This window comes from Rhinoderma darwinii, chromosome 9 (genome assembly GCF_050947455.1).
Source record: "Rhinoderma darwinii isolate aRhiDar2 chromosome 9, aRhiDar2.hap1, whole genome shotgun sequence".
Classification (NCBI taxonomy): domain Eukaryota; kingdom Metazoa; phylum Chordata; class Amphibia; order Anura; family Rhinodermatidae; genus Rhinoderma; species Rhinoderma darwinii.
The window spans coordinates 81,546,700-81,569,277 of record NC_134695.1 but is presented as its reverse complement, the minus strand read 5'-3'; the positions used below and the strand labels follow the sequence as shown (position 1 = coordinate 81,569,277).

The 22,578-nt window shown below is 46.3% G+C and overlaps 1 protein-coding gene across 1 annotated transcript in view; it reads left to right on the top strand.

Annotated features, from left to right (window-relative positions):
- Positions 1 to 5,076: 5,076 nt before the first annotated feature.
- LOC142661074 (meckelin-like) overlaps positions 5,077 to 22,578 on the top strand; it is a 29,118-nt gene continuing 11,616 nt past the window's right edge. The window contains exons 1-17 of the mRNA XM_075838308.1: positions 5,077 to 5,319; positions 9,449 to 9,528; positions 9,860 to 9,941; positions 10,087 to 10,162; positions 11,073 to 11,130; positions 11,200 to 11,232; positions 14,645 to 14,707; positions 14,906 to 15,012; positions 15,148 to 15,244; positions 16,251 to 16,328; positions 16,418 to 16,483; positions 16,600 to 16,741; positions 17,034 to 17,151; positions 17,224 to 17,314; positions 17,912 to 17,968; positions 18,476 to 18,574; positions 21,007 to 21,105. Coding sequence (XP_075694423.1) covers positions 5,151 to 5,319; positions 9,449 to 9,528; positions 9,860 to 9,941; positions 10,087 to 10,162; positions 11,073 to 11,130; positions 11,200 to 11,232; positions 14,645 to 14,707; positions 14,906 to 15,012; positions 15,148 to 15,244; positions 16,251 to 16,328; positions 16,418 to 16,483; positions 16,600 to 16,741; positions 17,034 to 17,151; positions 17,224 to 17,314; positions 17,912 to 17,968; positions 18,476 to 18,574; positions 21,007 to 21,105 — 1,515 coding nt within the window. The 5' untranslated portion in view covers positions 5,077 to 5,150. The remainder of the gene's footprint in view (positions 5,320 to 9,448; positions 9,529 to 9,859; positions 9,942 to 10,086; positions 10,163 to 11,072; positions 11,131 to 11,199; positions 11,233 to 14,644; positions 14,708 to 14,905; positions 15,013 to 15,147; positions 15,245 to 16,250; positions 16,329 to 16,417; positions 16,484 to 16,599; positions 16,742 to 17,033; positions 17,152 to 17,223; positions 17,315 to 17,911; positions 17,969 to 18,475; positions 18,575 to 21,006; positions 21,106 to 22,578) is intronic.

The window sequence follows — 22,578 nt, the reverse complement described above, 5'->3', positions numbered from 1 at the left end:
ACCAGTGCAGGTTCACAAGGCGAGGCATCCTTTTAAAGAAATGCATTGCCATGTTGAGCGTCAGCCGCTTGCCAAAATGGTTGGAAAAACATCACCAAGCAACAAACTTGTATAAGTAAGGAGACCGCCATCTACCACACAAGCAGCATGCAGGACACCTTGAACCTAGGCTAACTCCATAGCAAACCAGGCTTAGGCACTTAAGCCCCAAGCCACCACACTGTCATGCTGCCCTCCCCCAATGTGATCTAAAGTTTTTCTTGTTGAAGGTCCAATTACCCGTTTTTAAAAGAGGTGAAAAATGTGCCCATGTAAGGCTGCCATGCAGCTAGCTCACAGCTTGTGTGATCTAAGTTGAGAGCAGGAATCACTTCTGTACAATGTGGGCTCTAACCCCCATGTTGTCCTCCTGGTGACCTTGGGCTGCTCCCCCTTTCCCAAAGTGCCACCTATGGAGTGATGGATTATGATACCTGTTTGAGTGATAAGTATATTGTTGAAATCTGCAATAATCTCAAGATGATCTCTAAGCTTTCTTATTGTCTCCATAAGACCAAATGTAATCGTCACTTCCAGCAGGAATAAGAACAGGTCATCTTTGGAAGAATTTGCAGCCAGCTCTTATCAGCAGAGGTAGTGCACTGGTAAAGTTCTCTGCTGATGAATTAGATGAGTCAGGAACATGCGGGTTCTATCCCCAGGATCTCCTCCTAGAAAGCCCTTCACCAGTGTAGCTTCACGAGGCGTTCATTTAAAAGAGAAATGCGTTGCCCTGTTGAGCGCCGGCCACTTGCCAAGATTGTCAGAAAAACGTTGTCACCTTTAAGCACAAGCAGCAAACGCGTACAAGTGAGGAGAGCGCCATCTACCATACAAGCTGCATGCAGCAACCCAGGTACATGGGCGAACACCGTAGTGTTCCTGAACTAAGCGCTCTAGCCCCAAGCCCCCCAGTCACAGCCCCCCAGTCCCATCGCTCTCATGAGACAACGTGGTCAAAAGTGACTTCTGTGGAAAGTCAGATTACCGCGCTTTTTTTTTTTATGATGTGATCGGGTGGAGCCGTCGTCCTGCAGCTTATGTGGTCAGACACAACAGTAAATGCCACCTGCACCTTATTAGTAAAACGCTTTATCGGCGGCAGCTGAGAGAGATATTCAGGACTGACGGGCTTTTTTTTAAAATCTATATTTCTTGTTAAAGAATGTCAGAAGGAGACGTCATGTCTGTACAGGAGCTGCTCTAAGGGTGTGTTCACACGGCCTATTTATGGACGTAATTCGGGCGTTTTTGCCCCAAATTACGTCCGAAAATAGCGCTGACAAACATCTGCCCAGTGAAAGCAATGGGCAGACGTTTGACTGTTCACACGAGGCATAATTTACGCGCCGCTGTCAAAAGACGGCGCGTAAATAGACGCCCGCGTCAAAGAAGTGACCTGTCACTTCTTTGGCCGTAATTGGAGCCGTTATTCATTGACTCCAATGAATATCAGCGCTAATTACGGCCGTAATGGACGCGGCGTTCAAGCGCCTGCACATGCTGTTACGGCTGAAATTACGGGGATGTTTTCAGGCTGAAACATCCCCGTAATTTCAGCCGTAACGGACGCCCTCGTGTGAACATACCCTAAGGGGTGCAGGAACCTCAATATAAATCAAGCAGAAACATAAATGACAAAATCAAATTACAAAGACGGGAGATTTTTTTTTTTGCTTTTTAAAGACGATCCTGACAGAGAAAATATAAAGCAAGAAACCGAACAACAGGAGGCGAGACGATCATTCCAGGCCGGAGCAGTGACGCTCATGTAAAGTGGATCTGGTCCTGTCCCCCGCCCCCCCCCATCACCTTCATTTATTAACCCTTCTTCTCCACACTGTCCCCCCCCCCATCACCTTCATTTATTAACCCTTCTTCTCCACACTGTCCCCCCCCATCACCTTCATTTATTAACCCTTCTTCTCCACACTGTCCCCCCCCATCACCTTCATTTATTAACCCTTCTTCTCCACACTGTCCCCCCATCACCTTCATTTATTAACCCTTCTTCTCCACACTGTCCCCCCCCATCACCTTCATTTATTAACCCTTCGTCTCCACACTGTCCCCCCATCACCTTCATTTATTAACCCTTCTTCTCCACACTGCCCCCCCCATCACCTTCATTTATTAACCCTTCTTCTCCGCACTGTCCCCCCCCATCACCTTCATTTATTAACCCTTCTTCTCCGCACTGTCCCCCCCATCACCTTCATTTATTAACCCTTCTTCTCCACACTGTCCCCCCCCATCACCTTCATTTATTAACCCTTCTTCTCCACACTGTCCCCCCATCACCTTCATTTATTAACCCTTCTTCTCCACACTGTCCCCCCCCATCACCTTCATTTATTAACCCTTCGTCTCCACACTGTCCCCCCATCACCTTCATTTATTAACCCTTCTTCTCCACACTGCCCCCCCCATCACCTTCATTTATTAACCCTTCTTCTCCACACTGTCCCCCCATCACCTTCATTTATTAACCCTTCTTCTCCTCACTGTCCCCCCCCATCACCTTCATTTATTAACCCTTCTTCTCCACAATGTCCCCCCCCCCATCACCTTCATTTATTAACCCTTCTTCTCCACACTGCCCCCCCCATCACCTTCATTTATTAACCCTTCTTCTCCTCACTGTCCCCCCCCATCACCTTCATTTATTAACCCTTCTTCTCCACAATGTCCCCCCCCCATCACCTTCATTTATTAACCCTTCTTCTCCACACTGTCCCCCCCCCATCACCTTCATTTATTAACCCTTCTTCTCCACAATGTCCCCCCCCCCATCACCTTCATTTATTAACCCTTCTTCTCCTCACTGTCCCCCCCCCCATCACCTTCATTTATTAACCCTTCTTCTCCACAATGTCCCCCCCCCCATCACCTTCATTTATTAACCCTTCTTCTCCACACTGCCCCCCCCATCACCTTCATTTATTAACCCTTCTTCTCCTCACTGTCCCCCCCCATCACCTTCATTTATTAACCCTTCTTCTCCACAATGTCCCCCCCCCATCACCTTCATTTATTAACCCTTCTTCTCCACGCTGTACAGTCGTTTATACTTCTTATTCTTACTAAAGATATTGCACAAATATTATACAAGAGAACGGGGTCAGTGACATCTGGAGAAGCCGAGGAGTTCATTACGGGGGTTTTACACCTTCTGACAACTGATGACCTAATCCACCGGCTAGGTCATCAGTACATGATCTGTGGGGGTCCGACACCCCGACCCCGCACAGATCAGCTGCTCCGGTGCCTCCGTGCCCTGGACTTACATGCCGGAAGCAGTTGGCTCCGGAATAGCGGCCGAGCTTCTACAGCACGGCCGCTATGATATGTACAGAGCCAACTGCTCCCGGCTCCGTACATCTCATTATGTGCCATAACATCTGGTGCCCGCAGGCCACTGGAGCGGTTTAACGGTGCGGAGTCCGGGTGCCAGACCCGCACCGATCATATACTGATGACCTGTCTGATGGAGAGGTCATCAGTTGTCAGAAGGTGGAAAACCCCTTTAACGGATTACGTCTAAACCAACTTTCTGTGCCACTTGTTGTAGCCGGGTCACCACTGATAACACATCTGGGGACAGTTTGGAGACACAGATTTTGGTTTTCACAGTTTTCTGCTTCAGGGTTTTTCGATCTTTTAGTCGGATATTTCTCTGGTTACTGAAGGACAATTATAAACATTTCATAAGTTTTTAAACTTTTATTGACAAATCCATCAAGTTTATGCAAAGACTCAATATTTACAGGGTTGACCCTTCTTTTTCAAGACTTTGGCAATTTGCTCTGCCATGCTGGATGTCAGCTCCTGGGCCAAACCCTGACTGATGACCAATTCTTACCTAATCACTGCTTGGAGTCTATCAGAATTTGTGTTGTTTTTTTTGTCCACCCACTTTTTAAAGAGTGACCACAGGGTTTCAATGGGATTGAGATCAGGGGAGTTTCCTGGCCATGAACCCAAAATGTCAAAATTTTGTTCACCATCGCTCCCGAGTGGTTGGGACTTCCTGCAGACGACTGGCCTCCATGTTTTTCTTGGAGAGAAGCGGCTTCTTTGCTGCCCTCCTTATCACCAGGCCGGCCTCCATAAGGCTATGTTCACACTGAGTTTTTTGCAGGCAGAATATCTGCCTCAAATTTCCGTTTGGAAGTTTGTGGCAGATTTTGCTCTGCCTGCACTCCGATTTTCATGGCGTTTTTCGCCCGCGGCCATTGAGCGCCACGGGCATAAAACGTCGCGAAATACGCTTTTTTTGCCTCCCATTGAAATCAATGGGAGGTCAGAGGCGTAAACGCCCGAAGATATGGCATGTCCCTTCTTTCTCCCGCGAGACAGTTTTACCGCCCACCGGAGAAAACCGCCCCCGCCTCCCATTGAAATCAATGGGAGGCATTTTCGGGCCATTTTTTTACGAGTTTTGCAGCACAGTTTCCGCGTCAAAAAACTGTGTGTGAACATAGCCTAAGCCTTCACCTCACTGTGCGGTCAGATGCACGGACACCGGCCTGCCGCCATTCCTGAGCACGCTCTGCGCCGGTGTAGAACCGATCCCGTAGCTTAATCCTCTTTAGGAGACGGTCCCGGCACTCGCTGGACTTTCTTGGGCGCCCTGAAGCTTCTTCACAGCAATTGAGCCTCTACATGAAGTTATTGATGATCCGATAAACGGTTAAGAGGTTTTCACAGCAGGGACGTTTATGACACCTCCACATTATATGTCGTAAATGTCAGATGCGGGTCCGGCACCTACCTCTAGAACGCGGCCCCCTAATCTCCGTTCTAACGCTCTGTGTTGCCGCTGAGGGAGGTGAATTCCGACCATTCCGCCTCTGTTATCAGCCACTATGACACGTGACTCCTGTAAGAGCTGCAGTTACGTTTCTGTGCAGTGTCGGATACATTGTTTCTCATCGCTCACCCGCCATCTGCGGAGCTTTCAGCGCGGATTGTGTTGCAGGACATGCTGGGGGTTGTGGTTATTGACGGGCAGTCACGTGACCGGTTGTTACAGGTATGTCAGGTGACCAATAGGCGCGGAGCTTGTTGCTGTGTGTAGCGGTTGCTATGGAGACGTGGTAGCGCTCATCATGGCTGCTCTCCGCTCCCTGCTCCTGGTTCTGGGGTTCGCTCGGTTCTGTCTGCCGTCGTCCACCTCCATCCCCTTCATCCAGCCCGGGAACTGCAGCGGCGGCCAGTACTACAGCGCGGTCAATTTCTCCTGCAACAGCTGCAGCTCCGGACTCACGGCATCAGATGGTAAGTTCTGCCCCAGTGCCTTCGACTACAACTCCCATCATCATGCCGGCAGTTTCACAAGAGCTGGAAAGCCACAGACTGCAGCGAAGCCATTGACAGAACTACAAGTATCAGAATCCCCATCATGTAGGACATAAACCGCAGCACTACAACTCCAGCCATTGGTAGAAAATGTACAGGTTACAGTGGTGGAACTACAAGTCCCAGCATGCTCTGCATAGTTCACCTGTCACAGGTGGCTGTCTGACTCCAGCAGGACTACAAGTCCCAGCATGCCAGTCCAGCCATATACAGCTCATCACAGATTAAAACTACAAGTCCCAACATCCTGCTGGGAACCCTGCGCTCAGGAAGTGTTCTAGATGCGTCATGTGACTGTTCTGGATGCGTCATGTGACTGTCCTGGATGCCTCATGTGACTGTCCTGGATGCCTCATGTGACTGTTCTAGAGGCCTCATGTGACTGTTCTAGAGGCCTCATGTGACTGTTCTAGAGGCCTCATGTGACTGTCCTGGATGCCTCATGTGACTGTCCTGGATGCCTCATGTGACTGTCCTGGATGCCTCATGTGACTGTCCTGGATGCCTCATGTGACTGTCCTGGATGCCTCATGTGACTGTCCTGGATGCGTCATGTGACTGTCCTGGATGCGTCATGTGACTGTCCTGGATGCGTCATGTGACTGTCCTAGATGCCTCATGTGACTGTCCTGGATGCCTCATGTGACTGTCCTGGATGTCTCATGTGACTGTTCTGGATGTCTCATGTGACTGTCCTAGATGCCTCATGTGACTGTCCTAGATGCCTCATGTGACTGTTCTAGATGACTCATGTGACTGTTCTAGATGCCTCATGTGACTGTCTTAGATGCCTCATGTGACTGTCCTGGATGCCTCATGTGACTGTCCTGGATGTCTCATGTGACTGTTCTGGATGCCTCATGTGACTGTTCTGGATGCGTCATGTGACTGTTCTGGATGCGTCATGTGACTGTTCTGGATGCCTTATGTGACTGTTCTGGATGCGTCATGTGACTGTTCTGGAGGCGTCATGTGACTGTTCTAGAGGCGTCATGTGACTGTTCTAGAGGCGTCATGTGACTGTCCTGGATGCCTCATGTGACTGTCCTGGATGCCTCATGTGACTGTCCTAGATGCCTCATGTGACTGTCCTAGATGCCTCATGTGACTGTTCTAGATGCCTCATGTGACTGTTCTAGATGCCTCATGTGACTGGTGACTGTTCTATATGCGTCATGTGACTGTCCTGGATGCGTCATGTGACTGTCCTGGATGCGTCATGTGACTGTCCTGGATGCGTCATGTGACTGTTCTGGATGCGTCATGTGACTGTTCTAGATGTCTCATGTGACTGTCCTAGATGCCTCATGTGACTGTTCTAGATGCCTCATGTGACTGTCTTGGATGCCTCATGTGACTGTCTTGGATGCCTCATGTGACTGTCCTGGATGCCTCATGTGACTGTCCTGGATGCCTCATGTGACTGTCCTGGATGTCTCATGTGACTGTCCTGGATGCGTCATGTGACTGTCCTGGATGCGTCATGTGACTGTCCTGGATGCGTCATGTGACTGTCCTGGAGGCGTCATGTGACTGTTCTAGAGGCGTCATGTGACTGTTCTGGATGCGTCATGTGACTGTTCTGGATGCGTCATGTGACTGTTCTGGATGCGTCATGTGACTGTCCTGGATGCGTCATGTGACTGTCCTGGATGCCTCATGTGACTGTCCTAGATGCCTCATGTGACTGTTCTAGATGACTCATGTGACTGTTCTAGATGCCTCATGTGACTGTCTTGGATGCCTCATGTGACTGTCCTGGATGTCTCATGTGACTGTTCTGGATGTCTCATGTGACTGTTCTGGATGCGTCATGTGACTGTTCTGGATGCGTCATGTGACTGTTCTGGATGCGTCATGTGACTGTTCTAGAGGCCTCATGTGACTGTTCTAGATGCCTCATGTGACTGTCCTGGATGCCTCATGTGACTGTCCTGGATGCCTCATGTGACTGTTCTAGATTCCTCATGTGACTGTTCTAGATTCCTCATGTGACTGTCCTAGATGCCTCATGTGACTCTTCTAGATGCCTCATGTGACTGGTGACTGTTCTATATGCGTCATGTGACTGTCCTGGATGCGTCATTTGACTGTCCTGGATGCGTCATGTGACTGTCCTGGATGCGTCATGTGACTGTTCTGGATGCGTCATGTGACTGTTCTGGATGCGTCATGTGACTGTTCTGGATGCGTCATGTGACTGTCCTAGATGTCTCGTGACTGTCCTAGATGCCTCATGTGACTGTTCTAGATGCCTCATGTGACTGTCTTAGATGCCTCATGTGACTGTCTTAGATGCCTCATGTGACTGTCTTAGATGCCTCATGTGACTGTCCTGGATGTCTCATGTGACTGTTCTGGATGCGTCATGTGACTGTCCTGGATGACTCATGTGACTGTTCTAGATGCCTCATGTGACTGTCCTAGATGCGTCATGGGACTGGTGACTGTCCTGGATGCGTCATGTGACTGTCCTGGATGCGTCATGTGACTGTCCTGGATGCGTCATGTGACTGTCCTGGATGCGTCATGTGACTGTCCTGGATGCCTCATGTGACTGTCCTGGATGCCTCATGTGACTGTCCTGGATGCGTCATGTGACTGTCCTGGATGCGTCATGTGACTGTCCTGGATGCCTCATGTGACTGTCCTGGATGCCTCATGTGACTGTCCTGGATGCCTCATGTGACTGTCCTGGATGCCTCATGTGACTGTCCTGGATGCCTCATGTGACTGTCCTGGATGCCTCATGTGACTGTCCTGGATGCCTCATGTGACTGTCCTGGATGCCTCATGTGACTGTCCTGGATGCGTCATGTGACTGTCCTGGATGCGTCTTGTGACTGTCCTGGATGCGTCTTGTGACTGTCCTGGATGCGTCTTGTGACTGTCCTGGATGCGTCTTGTGACTGTCCTGGATGCGTCTTGTGACTGTCCTGGATGCGTCTTGTGACTGTCCTGGATGCGTCATGTGACTGTCCTGGATGCGTCATGTGACTGTCCTGGATGCGTCATGTGACTGTCCTGGATGCGTCATGTGACTGTCCTGGATGCGTCATGTGACTGTCCTGGATGCGTCATGTGACTGTCCTGGATGCCTCATGTGACTGTCCTGGATGCCTCATGTGACTGTCCTGGATGCCTCATGTGACTGTCCTGGATGCCTCATGTGACTGTCCTGGATGCCTCATGTGACTGTCCTAGAGGCCTCATGTGACTGTCCTGGAGGCCTCATGTGACTGTCCTGGAGGCCTCATGTGACTGTCCTGGAGGCCTCATGTGACTGTCCTGGAGGCCTCATGTGACTGTCCTGGATGCCTCATGTGACTGTCCTGGATGCCTCATGTGACTGTCCTGGATGCCTCATGTGACTGTCCTGGATGCCTCATGTGACTGTCCTGGAGGCCTCATGTGACTGTCCTGGAGGCCTCATGTGACTGTCCTGGAGGCCTCATGTGACTGTCCTGGAGGCCTCATGTGACTGTCCTGGAGGCCTCATGTGACTGTCCTGGAGGCCTCATGTGACTGTCCTGGATGCCTCATGTGACTGTCCTGGATGCCTCATGTGACTGTCCTGGATGACTCATGTGACTGTCCTGGAGGCCTCATGTGACTGTCCTGGAGGCCTCATGTGACTGTCCTGGAGGCGTCATGTGACTGTCCTGGAGGCGTCATGTGACTGTCCTGGAGGCGTCATGTGACTGTCCTGGAGGCGTCATGTGACTGTCCTGGAGGCGTCATGTGACTGTCCTGGAGGCGTCATGTGACTGTCCTGGAGGCGTCATGTGACTGTCCTGGAGGCCTCATGTGACTGTTCTGGAGGCCTCATGTGACTGTCCTGGATGCCTCATGTGACTGTCCTAGATGCCTCATGTGACTGTCCTAGATGCCTCATGTGACTGTCCTAGATGCCTCATGTGACTGTCCTAGATGACTCATGTGACTGTCCTAGATGCCTCATGTGACTGTCCTAGATGCCTCATGTGACTGTTCTAGATGCCTCATGTGACTGTTCTAGTTCTGATCCTGGTTTCTCCTCCGGTTCTAGGACTCGGATGCGCCTGCCCGGTAGGTTCTATGGTCAAGGACCTGGGATCTCCGCAAGTCGCCTGTAATCCGTGCCAAACTGTAAGTATCGGCGCTCTGTGTATATACCGTATCCTCCTGACTACAGACACGGGCTGTTTTGTGGCAGCCTGTACTTGGTAACCCGTTAACCTTCTACAGGCAGCCATGAAAGTCACAGAGGTGCTGATTATCCCCCTGTTTCTGGGACAACCAATATGGCCGCCATTACAGGAGTTGTCACCCAGCTTTCCCAGGAGCTGATATAACTAAGAGCTGAATATTGTAAGACTGATCTGAGAATATCCTGCGCTAACGCTCCGCCAGCGACTGACTAATGAATGATGGGATAAAATCACCCGTGCGTTTCCTTGTGTAACGTTTCCCTCCGTAGAATGAGATGGTGTCCGTGGATCGGAGGTCCTGCCTGAGGTGTGACGGCAGCAGATGCACCTGTAACAGCAGCGAAGCTACAGGTGAGGAGACCGCGCAGGTGACGTGTGTGACGGACATTCCCTGTGCACCGCATGCTGCTGCATCTGTACCACCGATCTGTCTTGTGTCTCGGCAGCGTTTTGTCTCCGATATAATTCTGACCTTTTATATTTTGTTCATTTATAGAGCAAAACGTAATGAACAAAACGTACCAATGCGTCTTATGTACCGGAGATACGAGGCCGAACGCAGCCGGAGACCAGTAAGTGACGAGTGTAAAACTCCGCAGCAATGTCACGTCCTGCGCAGTGTCCGGTGTCGCGCTGGCTCCACCGATACACCGGCTGTTACATTGCTCATTGTTAGTGTATTCATCGATATAATGTAACAAGTGATCAGACACTGTAACAAAAAGTCATGAGTAGTTACAGTGCAGGGATCGCCCGTTGTTTGGCCCTGTTCACACAGAGTTTTTTTGCAGGTGGAAAAATCTGCCTCAAAATTCCTGAAAATTCTCTGCCTCCTGTTGTTTTCGATGGGAGGTCAGAGACGGAGACTCCTGAAGATAGAGCATGACGCTTCTTTTTGGCGCGAGCGTTTTTTTTCCACTCGCGGGAAAAAACACCTCCGCCTCCCATTGAATACAATGGTAGCCGTTTTTTAGAGCGGCTTCTGACTCTGTTTCCGCGTCAAAAACAGCGCTGAAAAACTCTGGGTGAACAGGGCCTTACAGTGTATGACTTGTCCGTTGTTACGGTGTAGGGCTCGTCTGGAATTTACGGTGTACGGCTCGCCCGGGGGTCACGGTGTAGGAGCTCGCCCGCGGGTCACGGTGTAGGAGCTCGCCCGGGGGTCACGGTGTAGAAGCTAGCCCGGGGGTCACGGTGTAGGAGCTCGCCCGGGGGTCACGGTGTAGGAGCTAGCCCGGGGGTCACGGTGTAGGAGCTAGCCCGGGGGTCACGGTGTAGGAGCTCGCCCGGGGGTCACGGTGTAGGGGTCGCCCGGGGGTCACGGTGTAGGGGTCCCCCGGGGGTCACGGTGTAGGAGCTCGCCCGGGGGTCACGGTGTAGGGGTCGCCCGGGGGTCACGGTGTAGGGCTTGGCCGGGGGGGGGGGTTTACGGTGCAAGGATTGCCTGTTGTTACAATGTATCGTGTTGTCTCTTTTCTCCAGGTGTGAACTGTGTCCACCGACCTACAACAACAGCTGCAGCTGCCCGATCACCCAGCAGGTAAGTGTCATATAACGCCTGGGCTGTGGTGTCTGTGACTCCTCTGACTCCTCGTTCATCTCTCCGCAGAGCGGGGGCCTCTGTCTTCCCATCTCCAGACAGGTAATCTCCATCCGCGCCAATTACCGACGTCACACGATTCTGCCGCAACTTCGTATTTATTCCCTGTAAATAAGATTTACTAAAATATAAACCAAATTATTACACGGAAATGCTAGAAATCGGGATCTGCCGTAGATTTCACTCGCGCACCTCTTAATAAATCTGTCGCATCTCACTCCAGCTTCTTTCTTATTTGGGCTGGTGATGAAACACCAGTCTTAATAAACTCCCCATTTTTGTTTTAATGCCTCAACATTATCAAGATCTTTGCTTGCTGTCGGTGTATGGGAAGATTTCTTAGAGGCTGAAAACCTGTCCTGAGCTAGTCCTGCTCACAGCTGAGGGTTGGTTACAATGTATCAGTGTAATCAACAGCTGCACAAATAGGTCTCCAGTTCTGAACTCCATGCTGATAACTGTTTTCTACACTGATACTTCTCATAGCTGGGACTTTGTCACAATGTATTAGGCCAGGATAGGTTTTGAACTTTTGAATATAAACTATGATTGTTCCCATTCAGTGACAGCAAGCAGACTTCTTGGAAATGGTGAGGAATTTTAAACAAATTCTATTAGAAAGATGCAAATCTTTTCATATACGGTAATGAATCTTTATTCACGTCGGACTGCACTGGCTTTTTTAGGAGAAAACCTCGGTAACAGTGATCATAATATAGTTACATTTTACCTATACTGTAAAAAACAAACGCAGGCTGGGAGGGCAAAAACATTTAATTTTAAGAAAGCCAATTTCCCCAGGATGAGGGCGGCAATTCAGGATATAGACTGGGAGGAACTAATGTCAAATAATGGAACAAATGATAAATGGGAGATTTTCACATCTACTTTGAGTTATTATAGTGCAAAATGTATTCCTACAGGTAATAAGTATAAACGACTCAAATTAAACCCCACATGGCTTACACCTTCTGTGAAAGGGGCAATACATGACAAAAAAAGGGCATTTAAAAAATACAAATCTGAGGGTACAGCTGCAGCCTTTGTAAAATATAAAGAGCTTAATAAAATCTGTAAAAATGTAATAAAATTAGCAAAAATACAAAATGAAAGGCAGGTGGCCAAGGATAGTAAAACAAATCCTAAAAAATTCTTCAAGCATATAAATGCAAAAAAGCCAAGGTCTGAACATGTAGGACCCCTAGATAATGGTAATGGGGAGTTGATCACAGGGGATCAAGAGAAGGCAGAGTTACTAAATGGGTTCTTTAGCTCTGTATATACAACAGAAGAAAGAGCAGCTGATGTAGCCGGTGCCAGTGCTGAGGAGCTGATGTAGCCGGTGCCAGTGCTGAGCAGCTGATGTAGCCGGTGCCAGTGCTGAGGAGCTGATGTAGCCGCTGCCAGTGCTGAGGAACTGATGTAGCCGGTGCCAGTGCTGAGGAGCTGATGTAGCCGGTGCCAGTGCTGAGCAGCTGATGTAGCCGGTGCCAGTGCTGAGGAGCTGATGTAGCCGGTGCCAGTGCTGTTAATATATCAGTTGATATACTGAATTGGATGAATGTAGAGATGGTCCAAGCTAAATTAAATAAAATAAATGTGCACAAGGCTCCGGGACCAGATGGGTTACACCCTAGAGTTCTTAAAGAGCTTAGTTCAGTTATTTCTGTCCCCCTCTTCATAATATTCAGAGAATCTCTAGTGACTGGTATAGTGCCAAGGGACTGGCGCAGGGCAAATGTGGTGCCTATTTTCAAAAAGGGCTCTAGGTCTTCCCCGGGTAATTATAGACCAGTAAGCTTAACATCCATCGTGGGGAAAATGTTTGAGGGGCTATTGAGGGACTATATACAGGATTATGTGACAATAAATAGCATTATAAGTGACAGCCAGCACGGTTTTACTAAGGACAGAAGTTGTCAAACTAACCTAATCTGTTTTTATGAAGAGGTGAGCAGAAGTCTAGACAGAGGGGCCGCTGTGGATTTAGTGTTTTTGGACTTAGCAAAGGCATTTGACACTGTCCCCCATAGACGTCTAATGGGTAAATTAAGGACTATAGATTTAGAAAATATCGTTTGTAATTGGATTGAGAATTGGCTCAAGGACCGTATCCAGAGAGTTGTGGTCAATGATTCCTTCTCTGAATGGTCACCGGTTATAAGTGGTGTACCCCAGGGTTCAGTGCTGGGACCACTATTATTCAACTTATTTATTAATGATATAGAGGATGTGATTAATAGCACTATTTCTATTTTTGCAGATGACACCGAGCTATGTAATATAGTTCAGACTATGGAAGATGTTCATGAATTACAGGCAGATTTAAACAAACTAAGTGTTTGGGCGTCCACTTGGCAGATGAAGTTTAATGTAGATAAATGTAAAGTTATGCACCTGGGTACCAACAACCTGCATGCATCATATGTCCTAGGGGGAGCTACACTGGGGGAGTCAATTGTTGAGAAGGATCTGGGTGTACTTGTAAATCATAAACTCAATAACAGCATGCAGTGTCAATCAGCTGCTTCAAAGGCCAGCAAGATATTGTCGTGTATCAAAAGAGGCATGGACTCGCGGGACAGGGATGTAATATTACCACGTTACAAAGCATTAGTGAGGCCTCATCTAGAATATGCAGTCCAGTTCTGGGCTCCAGTTCATAGAAAGGATGAAAAAGACAAAGAAGAGCAACGAAGCTAATAAGGGGCGCGGAGAATCTAAGTTATGAGGAAAGATTAAAAGAACTAAACCTATTTAGCCTTGAGAAAAGACGACTAAGGGGGGACATGATTAACTTATATAAATATATGAATGGCACATACAAAAAATATGGTGAAATCCTGTTCCATGTAAAACCCCCTCAAAAAACAAGGGGGCGCTCCCTCCGTCTGGAGAAAAAAAGGTTCAACCTGCAGAGGCGACAAGTCTTCTTTACTGTGAGAACTGTGAATCTATGGAATAGTCACCGCAGGAGCCGTCACAGCAGGGACAGGAGCCACCGCAGGAGCCGTCACAGCAGGGACAGGAGCCACCGCAGGAGCCGTCACAGCAGGGACAGTAGACACCGCAGGAGCCGTCACAGCAGGGACAGTAGACACCGCAGGAGCCGTCACAGCAGGGACAGTAGACACCGCAGGAGCCGTCACAGCAGGGACAGTAGACACCGCAGGAGCCGTCACAGCAGGGACAGTAGATAGCTTTAAAAAAGGCTTAGATAATTTCCTAGAACAAAAAAATATTAACTGCTATGTGTAGAAATGTTTTACTTCCCCTTTCCCATCCCTTGGTTGAACTTGATGGACATGTGTCTTTTTTCAACCGTACAAACTATGTAACTATGTAAGGCGCGTGAAATAAGTTGTCGCTTATAAAAAATGCAGAGGAATTTATAAAAAGAAAAAAAAACCTGAAATGTTAAATAAACTGTATATATGATGATCTGTATCCGCAGGACCTCACGTCGGGGACGCTGTGGGAGTCTCTGTACTTGTACGCCAGTTTTGCGCTTTGTATGGTGAGTGTCCACAATAAATGGCACCGTGATGGCGGAATGTCTTATATTCCTGGGTATCGGCCTCGCAAACTCCAGACACAGCCCCGGACGGTGAATAATCCACAGAACGAAGAAATATTGGAGTTCTAATTAAGCCACATAAATGAGTCCTGCCTTGCGCTGATTCACCACATTGCCCCAATAATCTTCTGTCCTCAGGGATACAGCAATGTGACCGCCTGCCAGGTCCTCACTGATATGGTCATTATGGACGCCTTCTCCGGCACCAACTACAACAAGGCCTACGGTCTGTACAACAGTATCAGGTAAGTCAGGGGACGCCACCCCGAAATATCGGTAGAGCTGTCACATGACCTCGCCACAATGGAAGCAGCAATTTTGGGTATAACCCCCCCCCCCCCTTTTCTCCCACAGTCACTAACTCATCATTATCTCCCCAGTTCATCCAATCCGTCTCTACCACCTGTGATTTATAGTACAGCGACTCCACTGGGCACCACGGCGCCAACCAACCTGTCCTACCAGAAGAATGCCCAGGTGAGTTATTAAAGGTCCAGTCTTCTGTAAATAAAGCGTGAAGCGGTCGGGTGGTTGGTGCCGTCCTCTCGGATTTCAGCGCTCTGTCACTTTACTCTTAGGAGTATTTTTTTTGTACTCACGCGGTGAATGCTGCAGAGCGAGGCCAAGCGCTGTGGGCAAGGAGTCCGGCTTATATATGCAAAAGCCGGGTATGCCGGACTCCTTGCCCACAGCACTTGGCATCAATCTGCAACATTCACTGCGTGAGTACAAAAAATACTCCTAAGAGTAAAGTGACAGAGCGCTGAAATCCGAGAGGACGGCACCAACCAGCAGAGTTTTGGCTGTCCGTGTGCAGAATTTGGCTTATAGCAGCTTGAGATTGGTGCCATAATTTCTGCCAATTTCCGTCATAAATTATAGTAAATCTGATGGACCGTGGGGGCCCCTCCCCCTAAACCCTGCCCACTGCTCGTCACTCAAAAAGTTATGAAAAATTTGAAAAGTCGCAAATATTGCGTGCGCTATAATTCTCAACTTTTCTATGCCGATTAAATGGCATAAATGCTTTGATAAATTCCTCCCTTTGTGTCTTAATTCCTCACCGTTTGCAAGATCTCTGCTTTCAGTGAATTTAAACCTTCCTGTTTGCCTCCAAAGGATGAAAATCTGTACAGACCTAGTCCTGCTCACAGCTGAAGGATTGTTACAATTGTATCCAGTCTGGAAAATCTGAGCTAAAACACATCAGCAGCACACATCTCTCTCCTGTCCTGATAGTTTGTTACAATGTATCAGTGCAGGTAAAATGTATCATACTATTTAATCTCACAGAGGATTATCTAGATCGGATACAATTGTAACAAACACTCAGCTGTGAGAAATATTAGATTTGTACAGGGGGATGAAAAATTAAATAAAAACTCATTCACTGAAAGCAAGCAGATCTGGCAGCAATTGCTGGAAGGTAATGAGCCGTAACCTCGGTCCCGTCACGTCCGCCTCGGTTTCTTTTTCCTGGCAGATGCAGTTCCGGTTGGCGAAGTACGATGTCCGTGGGCATTTTTTGGGCTGGGAAACTCTTAAAGGAGGAACATTACAGGTCAGTCCGACGGCTGCGGACGGGGCGGCTCCCCTGGGCATAATGGTGGGCACGGCCGGTACTGACCCCTCGTGTCTTGTGTCCTGCAGATGTGTCCGTCCACGCAGAGCTCATTGGACGCCGCCTTTACATTTGGAACATTTTACAAGTTGTCGGTGAGTTCTAATCCGACCACGGACGCCTCCCCGCAACTGTACAGAAAACACAGCAGGGTTATTATATAAAGAGACAAAGAACAGAAAGCTGACGTGTCTTGTCATGTCGCCCCCAGTGTTCCCTGCAGGTGGCGGACCTCTTCCGGAAGGTGCCGGAGCCCGTATTTTACGAATTATTCTTGCTGTACACCTCAACCAGCGGTGCCACCATGCTCTGGCCAGTACCAGTGTGGAATGCCAACATCAGAGGCTCCGAGGGTATGTTACACCCATGTTTTATCCCTGGTTACATAGACAAGATGGCTTCCGTCGGCGGAATCACGCGGTCCCTTTTATTTTTTTTCACTATGAAATGTAGTAGACGTTTTCTTCCTCTGTACATTTGTGTTGGTCAGATTTGGCGAGACGATGGCGATTCTGAAGCTTTTGTGTGTGGAAACGTCTTTGATCGTCTCCTTATTAGCGATTTATTGATAATCCCTCGTCCCGTTATGATTCGTTGGAAATATTCCGGCTGATTATGGGTTAATGTCTGATCTTCATCTTCCAGGGGTTCTCGGCTCCAGCGCTCTGAGGAGATTCTTCCTGGTTGACGGCATCTCCGGGAGACAGTCGAATCTCTCCAATGTTCCCACCTCTGTCACGGTGGCCACAGGCCTGACCCTGAGGTGATGTCATGATCAACGCTCCCGGCCCCTTACACAGATGCCCCCATTAATCACATGACCTCTCCTTTACAGCGTGTACCTGCCGCTCAGCCCCCCGAGCAGCGAGCCCCCCGTCCAGCTGACTGTACGATACGAGAGTCAGAGCCTGCAGGCGGCAGCACAGGTTAGTAGAGAGAGGACACTTCCCATAATGCTTTGCTGCAGGTTCATTTAAATGCCTGTTATGTAGATGTAATGAGGGATCACTCAGAAATATTATGTTTGGTAACTGTACAACTCCTTGTCCCGATCCAGAGTTACATCTTGTCTTATACTCCAGTCACATCCAGAGCTGCATTCACAATCCTTCTGGGCGGAGCCTACATTTGATCATCACTGTGCTGACATAAGCGCTCCTAACAGAATAGTGGAGGATGTACCACTATACGTTTTATGCCGCAAACCAGGGCCTGGACGAGGGGTAGGCGGCTGCCTAGGGCACCGCGGTGAAAGGAGACCCAATTTATGGACTTAGAAAGAAAAAAAAACACTCGCAGGTTTATCGAGCTTTAAGTTTTGAGGTCCGATTGATTGTCCACTTGAGCGCTGTCATGCCGAACTTCTGGGAACAACGGTGTACAGGAGGATTCTGCATCCTGTGAACTTACAGCAGCTCTGGATGTGACTGGAGTACATGATCTTGTGGCCATTCATCCACGGGGCACTAATATTTCTCTAAAATTTGCACTCGATTCTCTATTCTCTGTTTATTCCCCATCAGGTTTCATTCGCCGTCACGTACACGCAAAGCCAGGGGACGTATAAATTGGACACCGATGTAAGTGATGCCATTCCATACAGTAGACTCTGCACATATTTTAATAGTTCTTCTTGCTGTCAGTGAATAGGAACGTGTTGTTTACGTCCAGAGGCTGAAAACCCGTCCTGACCTAATACTTCTCACAGCTGAGGTTTTGCTGCAGTTGTCTCCCGTCTAGACTATTCTCTGAGGTACACATCAGCAACACAAATCTCTTTCATAATAGTTTGTTACAATGTATCAGTGGAGTCCAGGCTCATTAGCTCAGAAAAAAAATTGTCTAGACTGGGTAGAATTGTAGCAAACCCTCAGCTGTAAGAAGTATTAGATCTATACAGGTTTTTAGAGTCTGAAAGTATACAATAATGTCCCCATTCACTGACTAGCAAGCAGAGATACTGGATATTTTAGGTCATCGGCTATAATCCACACTAACACTGCCCCAGACCATAAAATACCATGAAGCGTTTCTGACTTGAATGATGGATTCCACGGTGACAATCCTCAGTGATTTCCCTTCCACAGATCGCTCTTGGGGTGTTGGGCTCTTTGGCCGCCGTACTGGCAACTTTGGAGACCATCAGTTGGCTGCGAAGATCTGGGCAGCAGAACATTGGCATCATGGTAAGTCCAGCGGTTACCAGCGGCAGGCAGCGTTCATAATATATTGTAGCTCATCCTTATAACACTCCAGCACTATTATATCCTCCATAGCCATTACATCATATGTGACTGATATCAGCCGCTCCTCTTATATCACTCCAGCACTATTATATCCTCCAGAGACATTACATCATATGTGACTGATATCAGCCGCTCCTCTTATATCACTCCAGCACTATTATATCCTCCAGAGACATTACATTATATGTGTGACTGATATCAGCCGCTCCTCTTATATCACTCCAGTACTATTATATCCTCCAGAGACATTACATCATATGTGACTGATATCAGCCACTCCTCTTATAACACTCCAGCACTATTATATCCTCCAGAGACATTACATCATATGTGTGACTGATATCAGCCGCTCCTCTTATATCACTCCAGTACTATTATATCCTCCAGAGACATTACATCATATGTGTGACTGATATCAGCCGCTCCTCTTATATCACTCCAGCACTATTATATCCTCCAGAGACATTACATCATATGTGTGACTGATATCAGCCGCTCCTCTTATATCACTCCAGCTCTATTATATCCTCCAGACATTACATCATATGTGACTGATATCAGCCGCTCCTCTTATAACACTCCAGTACTATTATATCCTCCAGACATTACATCATATGTGACTGATATCAGCCGCTCCTCTTATATCACTCCAGCACTATTATATCCTCCAGAGACATTACATCATATGTGACTGATATCAGCCGCTCCTCTTATATCACTCCAGCACTATTATATCCCCCAGAGACATTACATCATATATGTGACTGATATCAGCCGCTCCTCTTATATCACTCCAGCACTATTATATCCTCCAGAGACATTACATTATATGTGTGACTGATATCAGCCGCTCCTCTTATATCACTCCAGTACTATTATATCCTCCAGAGACATTACATCATATGTGACTGATATCAGCCACTCCTCTTATAACACTCCAGCACTATTATATCCTCCAGAGACATTACATCATATGTGTGACTGATATCAGCCGCTCCTCTTATATCACTCCAGTACTATTATATCCTCCAGAGACATTACATCATATGTGTGACTGATATCAGCCGCTCCTCTTATATCACTCCAGCACTATTATATCCTCCAGAGACATTACATCATATGTGTGACTGATATCAGCCGCTCCTCTTATATCACTCCAGCTCTATTATATCCTCCAGACATTACATCATATGTGACTGATATCAGCCGCTCCTCTTATAACACTCCAGTACTATTATATCCTCCAGACATTACATCATATGTGACTGATATCAGCCGCTCCTCTTATAACACTCCAGTACTATTATATCCTCCAGAGACATTACATCATATGTGACTGATATCAGCCGCTCCTCTTATATCACTCCAGTACTATTATATCCTCCAGAGACATTACATCATATGTGTGACTGATATCAGCCGCTCCTCTTATAACACTCCAGTACTATTATATCCTCCAGAGACATTACATCATATGTGTGACTGATATCAGCCGCTCCTCTTATATCACTCCAGTACTATTATATCCTCCAGAGACATTACATCATATGTGTGACTGATATCAGCCGCTCCTCTTATATCACTCCAGTACTATTATATCCTCCAGAGACATTACATCATATGTGTGACTGATATCAGCCGCTCCTCTTATAACACTCCAGTACTATTATATCCTCCAGAGACATTACATCATATGTGACTGATATCAGCCGCTCCTCTTATTACGCTCCAGTACTATTATATCCTCCAGAGACATTACATCATATGTGACTGATATCAGCCGCTCCTCTTATTACGCTCCAGTACTATTGTAAACTGCTCACTTTACGTTGTGGCTAGAACCGCTCTGTATTTCTTCTATTCTGCAGATGGTTTATGATTTATGTGCAGAAGTCGTTGTACCTCTTGTACACATCAGGTCCTGGAATTATTTCTACACCAGTCATTTCTTTTAAAGGGAAATTCCTCTTTCACATAATTACGAGATAAACAGTGTGTTCTGTCAGTCATCACCTTTAAAAAAAATAAAAAATATTTAGATGTTAGGTGCGAAAGATGCGGATTAATTTCATAATATACTGTTATAGAGGTCGGAGCTTCGTAGTCCGTTACATGATAATTTCTGTCTGGAATCACCACTAGGGGGAGCTCACTGCATACAGATTTATACAGAACCCCCTAGTGGTTGCTGCAGGAAGCCCGCAATCTTCACAATTATCTTACTAGTTCTCTGTGCTATTAGGTTTGCCTGTAACTACACAAATGTGCTATCCCAGACCAGCCGAGGCTGCACTGTGTGATCTACAACTGTAAGACTGATAACAAATGTTTAGATGTATCTTATACCGTCTCATAAAATCCTATTCCTCTAGGTAATTATTAAATTACTGGCCTTCCTGTGCGGTACACTAGCAAACACGTTTTTCCTTGTGACATATGGAATTGCGATTTACTGGCTGATTGCATTTAAGGTAAAAAATTATGAACCCAGTGTAAGCTAAAATGTATATATTATTTTACAGGGCTATAACTACTATAATACTGCCCCCTATATACAAGAATATAACTACTATAATACTGCCCCCTATATACAAGAATATAATTACTATAATACTGCCCCCTATGTACAAGAATATAACTACTATAATACTGCCCCTATATACAAGAATATAACTACTATAATACTGCCCCCTATATACAAGAATATAACTACTATAATACTGCGCCCTATATACAAGAATATAACTACTATAATACTGACCCTATATACAAGAATAGAACTACTATAATACTGCCCCCTATATACAAGCATATAACTACTATAATACTGCTCCTATATACAAGAATATAACTACTATAATACTGCCCCCTATATACAAGAATATAACTACTATAATACTGCTCCTATATACAAGAATATAACTACTATAATACTGCTCCCTATATACAAGAATATAACTACTATAATACTGCTCCTATATACAAGAATATATCTATTATAATACTGCCCCTATATACAAGAATATAACTACTATAATACTGCCCCTATATACAAGAATATAACTACTATAATACTGCCTCTATATACAAGAATATAACTACTATAATACTGCCTCTATATACAAGAATATAACTACTATAATACTGCCCCCTATATACAGGAATATAACTACTATATTACTGCCCCTATATACAAGAATATAACTACTATAATACTGCTCCTATATACAAGAATATAACTACTATAATACTGCCCCCTATATACAAGAATATAACTACTATATTACTGCCCCTATATACAAGAATATAACTACTATAATACTGCTCCTATATACAAGAATATGATTACTATAATACTGCTCCTATATACAAGAATATAACTACTATAATACTGCCCCCTATATACAAGAATATAACTACTATAATACTGCCCCTATATACAAGAATATAACTACTATAATACTGCCCCTATATAAAAGAATATAACTACTATAATACTGCCCCTATATTCAAGAATATAACTACTATAATACTGCCCCTATATACAAGAATATAACTACTATAATACTGCCCCTATATACAAGAATATAACTACTATAATACTGCCTCTATATACAAGAATATAACTACTATAATACTGCCACCTATATACAAGAATATAACTACTATAATACTGCTCCTATATACAAGAATATAACTACTATATTACTGCCCCTATATACAAGAATATAACTACTATAATACTGCCTCTATATACAAGAATATAACTACTATAATACTGCCTCTATATACAAGAATATAACTACTATAATACTGCCCCCTATATACAAGAATATAACTACTATATTACTGCCCCTATATACAAGAATATAACTACTATAATACTGCTCCTATATACAAGAAAATAACTACAATAATACTGCCACCTATATACAAGAATATAA